This window comes from Heterocephalus glaber, unplaced genomic scaffold, assembly GCF_053883595.1.
Source record: "Heterocephalus glaber isolate CG9 unplaced genomic scaffold, H.glaber_assembly_v1.0 deba00001743, whole genome shotgun sequence".
Classification (NCBI taxonomy): Eukaryota; Metazoa; Chordata; class Mammalia; order Rodentia; family Bathyergidae; genus Heterocephalus; species Heterocephalus glaber.
In genome coordinates, this window is record NW_028258449.1 from 2880257 (window position 1) to 2892017 (window position 11761).

The following is an 11761-nucleotide window of genomic DNA, read 5'->3' on the forward strand; positions in this document are numbered from 1 at the left end:
ATGGTAGCAACTTTCCAGAATTAGTTAGTTGGCCACTCTTGGGGCACTGCTTTGCAGGAAGTTGTGAGCCAGGCTGTTTGCAGGGAAACACAGGAAAAGCCCTCGAGAGAGCAGAGCGAGCACTTCTAGTTAGAGCAAGAGCCTCTGCCAGCTGCCTCCTTTCTTCTCTCTTCGTAGGTGTAAATCCCATCCAAGTATGCCCTGCATTGCAGGGAGACTGGAGCTCTGTATGTTTTGCAGTTAAAGGGTAAGGGGGCCCTTTCTGGACAATTTTGCTTTAATTTACATGTCTACCTCTGGCTTACATTGTTGTGTATGGCCGGAACATAAGCTGTCCCCATAATTACATGTTAGTGTACAAGTACATTTCAGAACCAAAGAAAACCTTTTTTTTGTTACTGAGTACCCATCATTCTTTAAATCACTTCACTGATTTCTTTCATTTTTATGCATAATCAGAAATTTTTAATAAAAAGTTAAAAAAAGTTCTGAGTCTAGTCAGAATCTGGGGCTTTCTCTTTCCTTAGGCAGCTGTAAGTTTCTATCTGTGCCTAGTCACATTTTGTTACGGAGTAAAAGGCAGAATGAGCATGTGGAGGTTGCTGTCCAGTGCTGACTGCAGGGCTGACTTCTCTTATATAGGTATGCACAAGATGACCCCGCCAATTAAGGATCTGCTGCCCAGGCTCACTCCCATCTTGAAGAACAGGCATGAGAAAGTGCAAGAGAACTGCATCGACCTTGTTGGACGTATTGCTGACAGGTAAGCAGGCGGCCTAACCATTTTTATGAAGGCTCACATTTAGTCAGTTTGTATGGAGGTAGCAAAATTTGCTGTGTTGCAAATACTGTGTATCCATTCAGGGAATCCAGTGTTGATAGGTTTAGTCATTTCAGCTCAGTCAGCAGTGGGAAGTGGCAGTATAGTTTTGACTACATCAACCCTTTTGAGGAGTAGTAATAACTTGTTTAATGTTTAGCATGAATTAATAGTCATATTTTTGGAACTGAATTTGCACATTTACCCTTTGAAATCTCTGGAGGGCCTAGAGATATGAGTCAGTGGTAGAGCGCTTGGCATGTGTGAGCGGCCCCGGGTTTGTACAAAAACCGTGACATCACAAAAATACATATTTCTTCAATTAGGGGAGCTGAATATGTTTCTGCAAGAGAGTGGATGAGGATTTGCTTTGAGCTTTTAGAGCTCCTAAAAGCTCACAAAAAAGCTATTCGTAGAGCCACGGTCAACACATTTGGCTATATCGCAAAGGCCATTGGGTGAGTATTTCCCCTCTTTATTATGTTGCAGTAGCCTCGTGGTTTTGAGAATCACTTTTATGTAGAAATCTCCTGAGGCGCATAGTATGATTAATGCAGTTGAGAAAGTGCTTCATTTAGCTATTGACCTCACACATTTTAAAGTATTTAAAAAATTTAATTAGAATACTTGGAAGGCTTTAAAATTTCCATTAGTCAACTTTGCACATTTTCAGGGAGGGAAACAGTCCCATTTTCTGAATAACTTCAAAATTTTGGTCCTTATAGGCTGTTGTTTAAAATATTAAGGCAGTTTTTTAATATCACAGCATAATTTGTATCTCATATTAGGATGTTCTGGTTTTTTGTTTGTTTGTTTTAGTTTGGTTTTGTTTGTTTTGCGGTATTGAACTCCAGACTTTGCGCTTGTGGGGCAGGAGCGATGCCACTGAGCTAAATCCCTGGCCCTGTTGTGTGTTTTTTAAAAGTCATTTTCAGTCGGGGGTGGTGGTGCACACCTGTAATCCCAGCACGCCGGAGGCTAAGGCAGGAGGATCACTGGGAGTTCGAGGCCAGCCTGGGCTACATAGTGAGTTCAGGACCTGCCTGAACTACAAAGAAAGACCCTGCCTCAAAAAAAAGAAAAAAAAAAGTCATTTTATGATTAGTCCATAAATTTAAATCAATTACAGCTTTATGAGATAATCTGTGCTTATTTGCTTCTCTGTCAGAACCAAACTAGGTGGAATAGTGATGCAGAAAACGAGACATTGTACATGTGTGTAGCTTAGTCACTTGAGAAAATATTTCTAAGAAATAGAAGTCAGATTAATTGGGTAGAGCTCCCCACCGCACAAGACACAGGCAGTCTTCTTTCTTCTGTGTTTTAACAGTTGTTTTTGTTTCAGTGGTGCTGGGATGATGAAGTTAGCAGCGGACCTAGCTGCCTGCTGCCCGGTGTCCTCCTGGGCTGTGCGTGGAGGGAGGGACAGGGCCCTGCGCTTGACGCTGGAGCTCTGGCTGCTCTGCCCCTTGATCTTGTCAGCTTTAGTGTCTTTTCTGACCTCCCAGACAGTTACCTTACACGTGTACTTGGTGCCTTAAATGTTTAGGACATTTAAAGACGGAAAATGACATTTGAAAATTAATCCACATTTGTCTTTAAAACTGAATAATGCTACTGACTTGAAAATACTGCATTTTTTTCATAAAATTACCGAGTTCCTAGTGATTATTTACCAGACTCCTTTCCATGTTTAAGCTTCCCCTGAAAGAGCTGTGAGTTGGAATGGAATAGTTTGCGACACTCTTTTCTTTCCAGCCCTCACGATGTCTTGGCCACGCTCCTAAACAACCTCAAGGTTCAGGAGAGGCAGAACAGAGTGTGCACGACGGTGGCCATAGCTATTGTCGCCGAGACCTGCTCCCCCTTCACAGTGCTCCCCGCCCTCATGAACGAGTACAGAGTTCCTGAGCTGAATGTTCAGAACGGGGTGCTGAAGTCTCTGTCCTTCTTGTTCGAATATATTGGTGAAATGGGCAAAGACTACATTTACGCCGTGACGCCGTTACTGGAAGATGCTTTAATGGATAGGTAAGTGACTTGAGCTAAATGCAAGGAAATAATTCTTTTTTCACTTTAGAACTTATTAAAGTAATTATCGGATGACCTATTTGTTGTGATGTTGTTAGAAGAGAGAGAATTCTTAGGCGTGGCGCATGCCTTTAATCCCAGCACTCCGGAGGCTGAGGCAGGAGGATCTTTCTGAGTTTGAAGCCATCCTGGGCTATGTAGTTTAAGGCCAGCCTGGACTACATTGTGAGGCCCTATCCCCTGCCGCCCCTCACCCCCCAAATGAAGAGAAGGTAGTAACCTGGATTTTTACAAAACTGTAGATATGACGTCTTAATATGGATGTTGTAGTTTTCTCTTCCAAGTTTTCCCTCCAGTTTTAATCCCTGTTCACACCTGCTTGGCAGTGTTTCAGAATACATTTGGAAAGCAGTAACCATGGACTTTTCCTTTAAATTAGTCAGATGTAACTAGAGCATGAGGTACTTGGTGGTCCTGATCTTGTAGCCCTTACTGCAAGTGAAGCCAAAATTTCCCTTAAAGCATGAACTGCTGAGCATGGTCCAGCAGAGCCATCCTGCTCCTGTCCCAGGCCCTGGTGGCTCAGATGGTGACCACTGACACCGCGCTGCTCAAGTTTCATGACAGAGTCCCTGCCTTTGCCTTGAGGACAGACACACAGCATGAGCTCCTGAGTGCCCAGGCATGGGGGACAGGGAAGGGCAGGGTGCAGGCCAGGCAGCTAGGCACCTTGCTGCACATCTCTCGGTGAGGAGCGTGGGCCAGTGTGGTGCTCCTGTGCTCCTGAGTGGTGTCCCCGCCCAGGCAGGTTCCCCATGTCGCAGAAGAGTGCTTCAGGGCATGGCAGTGGGGGACAGGCCAGTGACCGGGCAGTTAGGGATGGGCTCTGGGCCAGGGAACATAAGGGGCTCGGCTCTGTGAAGGAGACCAGACTGGCCCGGTGGAAAAAGCTCTGAGCGGTGGCTGGGGTGGGCTGGGGCCTGGGGCCCTTACTTTGGTTCTGGTTTTGCAAGATGGCTCTGGAGACATCCTTTTCACTTTGACCACCAGGAGCTAACTGTCTGCCTGGGCAGCCTCAGCTTTGGGGACCGCAGGTGTAGGGCGGTAACTGGAGACTTGCGGTGCTCCTTGGGAGCCGAAGGTCCCTGCAGCACTCTCATCTTGGGTCTGGGTCTCAAGGTGAGTGGATAGGTTAGTCAGTTTAGGGCTAAGCCACCTTCTGTCACCACTCTGAATGGCTGAATGGCCACAGGCGGTGTGTGCCGGTGTGTGCTGCGGAGCAGAGATTGGACCCAGGGCTGTAGGGAATAAAGGAGAACAGGCAACGAACTGAAGGTCATGCTTTGTTTTGCATTTCATTGCCCGTTGGCCTCCGTAGGCCTGTGAGCAGCAGGCTGAGCCTGAGGGGTGGGTTTGTCCTGTGTCCCCATGGTGGTCTCTGCCTTTCAGTTCATCGATGCTGGGACCTGTGGTCACAGATGATGCTTGGTGTACTGAAAGCTGAGGGGTAACTGTCAGAATCACAGCATGAGAGACAGTGCAGTGAGAAATACCGCTTCACGATGGTGCAGAGGGAGGCCGCTGCCCTGGTGCCGTCCCAGTACCCGGAGAGAACCAGATGGAGGTGCAGGTGCTAGTGGGCCCTGAGCTCTTCTCATCCCTGAGCTGTTCCCACTGACTGTAGGGTGGCGTGTGCGGACTCGTTTTGTCTACTACACACCCCAATGTTGTACCGTGCTCATCCTCAGAATAACGTGGGATTGGTAACTCATTGATGGGCACCAACAGAAGTTCAGTAACACAGGAGGTGAGTTTTTGTTTCTGTAGGTTTGAAAAAAATTCATCGATTTTCCTCTCTGAATCAAGTTTCTGAATGGAGTTTTGTATTTACACTAGAGGAGGTTTAATTTTTAGTTGTTTATTGTATGCTAGTATCTGAACTGCAATGAAAGACAGTAGTGGGGATGTAGCAGTGGCATCGCGCCTGCCTGGCAAGTGCAAGGAAGGTGCTGAGTTCGATCCCCAGTACCAAAAAAAGATTTCAAGTTTATAGCGTTTCAGGTAAGGTGTTGTGAACCTTCATCTGTAAGAGTCACATGGACCTCTTTGGTTGCTTGCTTTTTTGTTGCTTTTTGAGACAGGGTCTTGCTGTGTAGTTCAGGCTGGTCCTCAACTCTCAATGGTCCTCCTGCCTCATCCTCCTGAGTGCTGGAATTATTGGGGTGCGCCATGACACCCAGCTTTTGGTAGTGTATTAATCCAAAAAATGTGCAGGGCTCTTGTTCATCTTTTTGAAGGTTAATTAGAAAACAGCTTATTTTGAGCCTTAGGCTTGGGTCAGCCAAGCAGAAGGTCTGGCGTGGACCCTAGTCATCTAAGGGTGAACTTGGCACACAGTGCCAGGGTGGGTCCCAGGGCCCGTACCCGAGTGAGCAGCGTGCTTCCTAGAGGCAGGGGTGTTTCTCATACAGCAGCTGCAGCAGCAAAGGCATCTCCCCTCTTTGCAGGGACCTTGTGCACAGGCAGACGGCCAGTGCGGTGGTGCAGCACATGTCGCTGGGCGTGTATGGCTTTGGCTGTGAGGATTCTCTGAATCACCTGCTGAACTACGTGTGGCCCAACGTGTTCGAGACATCGCCCCACGTGATCCAGGCGGTCATGGGTGCGCTGGAGGGGCTCCGGGTCGCCATCGGGCCATGCAGGATGCTGCAGTACTGCCTGCAGGTGCGTGAGGAGGCGTGGGAGGAGGGTTGTGGCCTGGTCCCCACTGTCGGGGGCCAGACTGTCCCGTGGGGGGCTGGGCGGTACGGGGCTCATTCGCCTTCTCATTGTGCTCTTGTGCATTTGCTAAACTTCTTTTTCTTGGTTTAGAGGGAAGTATTTGATTATGTCTTTATGGTCTGCTCGTTGTCTTGAGGTCATGTATGTGCTGGAACATTGAGATCATGGACACACTGGTTATTGCAGGGTCTGTTTCATCCGGCTCGGAAGGTCCGGGATGTGTACTGGAAGATCTACAACTCCATCTACATCGGCTCCCAGGACGCGCTCATCGCCCACTACCCCCGCATCTACAACGACGACAAGAACACCTACATCCGCTACGAACTCGACTACATCTTGTAGGGCCCCATGCACAGCTGTTTCACCCTTAAACTCGCTTCAATTTGGTGATATACAATTTTAAACGTTGCAGATCAGTATAGAGCTGGTCCTAGAGGAAGAACTAGAAATCCAGTAGCATGATTTTTAAATAACCTGTCTTTGTTTCTGATGTTAAACAATAAATGCCAGTAGCGACCAAGAACACAATGATTACACGTACTATACTGGAGGGATTTCATTTTTAATTCATCTTTATGAAGATTTAGAATTCATTCCTTGTATTTAAAGGGAATGTTTAATTGAGAAATAAACATTTGTGTACAAAATGCTAATTTGTGTGTGTTTTTTGAACATGAATTGTAAAATGCGGAGCTTTGATAAAAGTATTGGTTTGTGTAGAAAAAGTGGCTTAATTCGTTCTGTCACCTGGTTTATGGAAAGTAGTTGGCAGCATACGAGCTGCATACAGTGGTGGCATTTTTGTCAAATTGCGTTGTCCTGTTGGTGATGACGAGCAGTGACTCTGGGCGGCCCGCTATTGAGCCAGCCCTGGGCTCCTTGGCGAAACTGTCTGAGTGCTGTGGACTGCACTCGCCTAGCACCTTCCACCTGTCTCCAAAATGCTTCTCCCAGTGTTAGGAGGAAGTGACTGGAGTTGGCCAAACCCGGACCGGTCTGTTTGGGAAGCAGGGAGCTGTTCCAGTCGAAATCCTTCCTGCCCAAGCGAGGCAGCCTTTGGCTCCGTCTTCATTGAGCCCTGCTCACCTATGCCTTCAGGAAGGGCCTGTTGCCTCCAGCCACTGTGCTGGACATGGTGAGGCCCTTTCCCCTGGGCCCACAGGTGGCAGAAACTGGGGAGACTGGGCTCCATGGCCACCCAGGGGTGGTAGCAGCTGGAGGTCTCAGGCCCAGTGGGAGGGGACAGCCCCACCTGCATGTGCAGCCGACGCCCACAGGAACCAGGCAGTGTGGCTTCATTGTTTTTGGCAAATGTTTCAAGTATATTCTCAGATTTTCCTCATTTCATTTTATGGCCCAAGTTTCTTGGTTTTAGACCTTTGACGGCCCGCCCATGGTGGTTCTGTCTCCTCATGACAGTGGTGTAAAGGGGAGGAAACTGGTGTCCATGTCTGCCTGCCTGCGCTGTTGGTAAAAACCGTGTGGGGAGGGAGAGGGTTTGTGCTTCCAGGGACCCACAGCCCTGCTTGGGAAGCCCCCGCTAGGAGTGGCGGCTTGTATTTGGCTTTACGGAATGGGTGCGCGTTGGCAGTTCCTAGGCGGGTCTGTACCACTTTATTTTTCTCTAGGGGATGCAGCTTTCTCACAGTGTGTCATCGTGTAGTCAAGTCAAACAGATTCCAAACCCCCCTCCTGTTCCTAGAAGTTCTCGGGCAGTTGTCTCCCTCCCAGTGCAGCATTAAATCTTGCTGTCTGTGGTGGATTTCAGTGACCTTCAGTCATTCATCAAGAGAATTGAGTATAGTTAGATGCCAAAGCCGAAGCCTGCGTTTTAGCCACCCTTGGGAAATCTTAATTACCTTTCCAGTCCAGGTATTTACATAGGTACAGGTAGCTGGGCCCGGGCTGTAGGAATAGGAAGCTGGCCCTGCCCCTGAATATCTTAGTGCTGAGGCTCATGCTCGAGGGTAGAGAGGATAACATTGAAGGCTGTGACCTAAAAACGGGACCAGCGGCCCCAAAGGCTGGGTTACTCGGAGTGCTCCTTACCGGACTGGGAAGCATTTTGTGATGTAGGTGCAAGAGGCTATGCGAAGCTCTAACTCTCAAAGACCTTTTCTTTTGCACTTTGTTTTGATGTTTCTTAAAAGCCAAACTTAAGCAGAGAGAAATTAAATGTTCTTATGGGGACAGAGGGTGGGTTTTTCTGTAGGCTTTTGTTGGTTTTTCTGTGGGCCGTTGCCCTCTGATGGAATTAATCTCTTTGGCTGTTCATTTTTTTCATATTGTGTTTTTTAAACTTGTTGTACGGTGCCCTGCGAGCATCAAGTCCCACCGATGAATAAAACTATCTGAAGTCCTGCAGACCACGTGTTACTCTGTTGTTGCCGCACTGCATTCTTCCTGGTTGTGCCATTTTAATAGTCTTTGGGTTCTTTACCAAGCAAGGGAGCTTAACGTTAAAAAACCAGAGAATGGGGCCGGGGATTTAGCTCAGTGGCACTACGCCTGCCTCGCAAGCACAAGGTCCTGAGTTTGATCCCTGGTACCAAAAAAAACTAAATGTTTTTCTTGATAAAATAAGAAACCGGAAAAGATCATTGCAGCTGTGTAGGTTCAATTGTTTGGCTCTTCGGTTTCCAGCCGCTCCTGAATCTGATGAGGTTAAAGTGGCCCAAAGAACAGCAGGCCCCGGGCGTCCTGGGGTTGGGCAGGAGCGGCGTCCCTCACCTCCCCAGGCCCAGCTGTGGCCAGCGCCCTCCACGGAGACCCACGGGCCCAGAACCAGAGCGGTTGCGGCTCAGGAGGACCAGAAACCCCGCTGAGCACACGGAGACCCCCCCCCAGGCGGGTCCAGCTCCCGAGGGCCGCTCTCTCAGTGGGGTGCTGGGGGCACAGAGACCCTCTCCCACCTCAGGGCCGCACGGAAGCTGGGTTGGGAAGGAGGCTGAGGGTGCGGCCGTGCGGGGCAGGAGCCATGGGCGGGGGCAAGGTCATAGCCCATCGGTGACATTTTAGAAGAGCCGGCTCAGACTTGACTTTTAGCGGTTCACTTGTAGATGTTGGAAACTACGGAGATAAATACTTCATCTACTAGTCTGACTCACGCTGCTTCGAGGAGGGTTTTACTTACTTCCGGGTGCAAACGCAGGCGCCCCGGCCGGGTGGGGGTGTGTGGGGGGGAGGGCCAGGCTGCAGCCACCGGAGAGTGCGCCAGGGAGAAAGACAAGCTGCAGGAGCGGGGCTGGGAGGCGCGGCCTGCGTCGTCGGCCTGAATTCACCAGTGAGAGACGGCCGGAGCTCGGGACCGGACGGTGGAGTCCGCGTGGCATTGGCTGGGAAGACAGCAGCAGCTTCGGCGCTGCCTGGGGCCAGGCAGACCCAGGTGAGGAAATCAGCTGTGCAGGTCCAGGGCAGGGTCGCTTGGCACTGAGGCGGTGCCCCAGGAGAGGTGGGTCCAGTGCCAAGCGCTCGCTCACTGCCGCTGGCAGTGTGGCCGAGGTCAGGCTGCTGCCGTGCCGAACTGTGGAGGAGCGTGAAGGGTCTACCCTGCCCTACCGACGAGGAGCCCAATTTCATTTTACGTCCTGGGGATGGAACCCGGCATCTTTGTACTGGGCTGCTCCCCCAGGCCTTTCTAAATTTTCATTTTTCGAAATTTCGAGACAACTGAGTTGCCTGGGTTGGGCTCAAACTTGGGATCTCCCTGCCTCAGCCTCCCGAGTGCTGAAATTATAGCCGGTACCACCATGCCCAGCTGAGAAACTGCATCTTCCAAAGATCCCTGTGATTCATGTGGACCTTAGAATGTGGAAGTCCTCATCCAGGGAACTCCTCTGACCCCAGCGTGGCAGTGATCGGTGATAAAACGGGGAAGAGCTTAGGGGTATGGGAACTGGCCCGTGGACGTGGGGTCGAAGGGAGAAAGCTCCGTCTCCATGGGAGCCAGTTGTCCTTCAGCTGGCCAGGCCAGCGCTGGAGGCGCCCTGTAGGCATGAGGCCTCTGGCTGCCGCTGTGCCCAGTCACTGGCGCTGTGGGATGATGGGCTGGCAGCGCGTGCTTGGGCTGGGTGGCCACCCTGCTGCTGGCCCGGAGGGTGCTCACGGCTTCCTGCTTGCTGGTCGCAGGCGAGCGATACAGTCCCGCCCCCGCGAGGCAGGGAAGCCCGAGGAATCCAGGCCAGTGCCAGGCTCGCGGGCGCAGGAGACAGCGGTTGCGCTGACCCGAGCTTCCTCCACAGACGCTGGCATTCAGGCCCTGCGGACGGTTCTGAGAACTGGACCCTCTTTTTTCTTTCTTTTTTTTTTTTTTTGGTACCGGGGATCAAACTCGGGTCCTTGCGCTTGCGAGGCAGGCAGCGGAACCACTGAGCTACATCCCCGGCCCTGGACCCTCTTTTTTCTGAGCGTGGTGTTTCCTCACCACGAAGTCCCATACTGACAGGTCGGGGGCGAGTGGAGTAAAAGGCAAGAAGAAAATCCACTGGTTTCCAGGGGCGCTCGAACTTTGTCGAGGCGCTGCTCAAAAGGAGGGTGCAGCTCAGCGAGGGCCGGGCCCTAAGCGGGTGGCAGATAATAGGGAGATCACGAATTAATCTCGGTGCATCCACATCCAGGCAAAGGCAAAACTGCCTTGTCCGTTGAGCACTCTGTGGCTGAGCGCGGCGTCCAGCACCTGGGGCACTGCTTGATGGGCGCTCAGCTGGGCGCTTCCTGTGGGCTGAGCTCTCGGCCTGGTCACTGGCGTGCCTGGGGTGTCCGCTCACTCAGGGCTGCAGTTACCTTTTTCGCAAGGAGCCGAGTGTCCGGGCCCAGGGCCCGGCCAAGGGCGCTGGGCTCAGCTGACGGCTACACAGCAGCTCCCTCCGCTGTTGCCTGTGCCCCACCTGCCCAGTGCCCTGCATGCAGGCGGCGCTGCCCGGGGGGCGTGGGCTTTCTGTCCACCTGGCCCTGCGCTTCCCCCACGCTGGGCCCCTTGGCCTCTGGGCCTGAGGAGCTGCCCAGGGGGCGCTGAAGCACTGCGGATGGTCATTTCTGCATGGTGAATGAGTTGTGCAGGAACTTCCAAGCACAAAGAAAGCAGGCATGTTTTTAAGCAAATAATTAAAATTAAAAATTCTAATTTTCATTAGTCCACGTTTGCAGTATTTAATGATCACATTCCTTGCGGGGAGCGGACGCATGGACAGAACACGTCTTAATTCTCCTTCACCCCTTCCCTCCCCACCCCGCCCTCCTTCCGGGAGGCAGACTGCTCTTTGGCCTTAATTCACGAGGTGTGAGAAGACCCTGTTTCCTCCCCTCGCTGAGGAAACCCTAGTAACCGCGGTTCTGGGACAGTTCTGTTCAGAGCCTACAATTTGCTGCAGTATTGTCATCTCCCGGCAGGGGGTAGCAGAGCTCGGGAAACCCAGGCTGGCAGTGACCAGACCTTCAGTTTCAGGAGAAAGCAGCCCTCGACGCTGGACAGGCCTCATTGCGGGAGCAGGGCATCTTCTATCACCGCGGTATTCTTGAAGGCATCACAAATGATTTACTGTTTTGTTTTTAAAAAGACATTTAAAAAATAATACGAAGGCTGAGGTAGGAGTTTGAGCCTAGCTTAGGAACACAGCGAGGCCCTGTGTCAAAATGAAATTTAAAAAGAGGTGGGTTAGGATGCATTAGTGCACAGACCAGCTCCCCAGGTGAATGCAGTCATTATGTACTGCAGACATTGACTGATAAAAATATTACAAAATAGCAAAATAAAAAAAATCATTTCTCGTTTTGTTGTAGTCTCAAGACAGGCGGGCACTTGTTTTTGTGCGGGTGGCTTGTAAGAGGGTGCTGGGGCACAAAACAGTTCCAGTGTGGGTTCAGTGTCAGCGTGCACAAATCACAGCCATGCCTCGAGGCCAGCCCGGGGAGGAGAGGACGGAAAATACCCGGGAAAGAGAAACCGAAGCAGCTTCGAGGAGAACGGATGCTGACCCCAGAACTGAGCCCACTGCCCACCCAGCCTGCGCCCCTGCACATCCTGCTCGGCCACCCTTTCCTGTCCAGTGCCCAGTGTGGGCTGGTGTGTGGCAGTGGGGACGAAGCACGCCTGGGCCCAGTCACCCCGAGTGCGCCCGGAGAGGGTCC

General features: G+C 51.2%; 1 protein-coding gene across 2 annotated transcripts in view; it reads left to right on the forward strand.

The window, feature by feature from the left end:
* Nucleotides 1–7999, forward strand: part of Sf3b1 (splicing factor 3b subunit 1) — a 39303-nt gene extending 31304 nt beyond the window's left edge. For both annotated transcript variants that reach the window (XM_004871703.4, XM_004871704.4), the window contains 5 exons: nt 643–763; nt 1147–1278; nt 2579–2851; nt 5359–5575; nt 5819–7999. In XM_004871703.4, the coding sequence (XP_004871760.1) occupies nt 643–763; nt 1147–1278; nt 2579–2851; nt 5359–5575; nt 5819–5977 (902 nt within the window). In that variant the 3' untranslated portion in view covers nt 5978–7999. The remainder of the gene's footprint in view (nt 1–642; nt 764–1146; nt 1279–2578; nt 2852–5358; nt 5576–5818) is intronic.
* Nucleotides 8000–11761: the final 3762 nt, after the last annotated feature.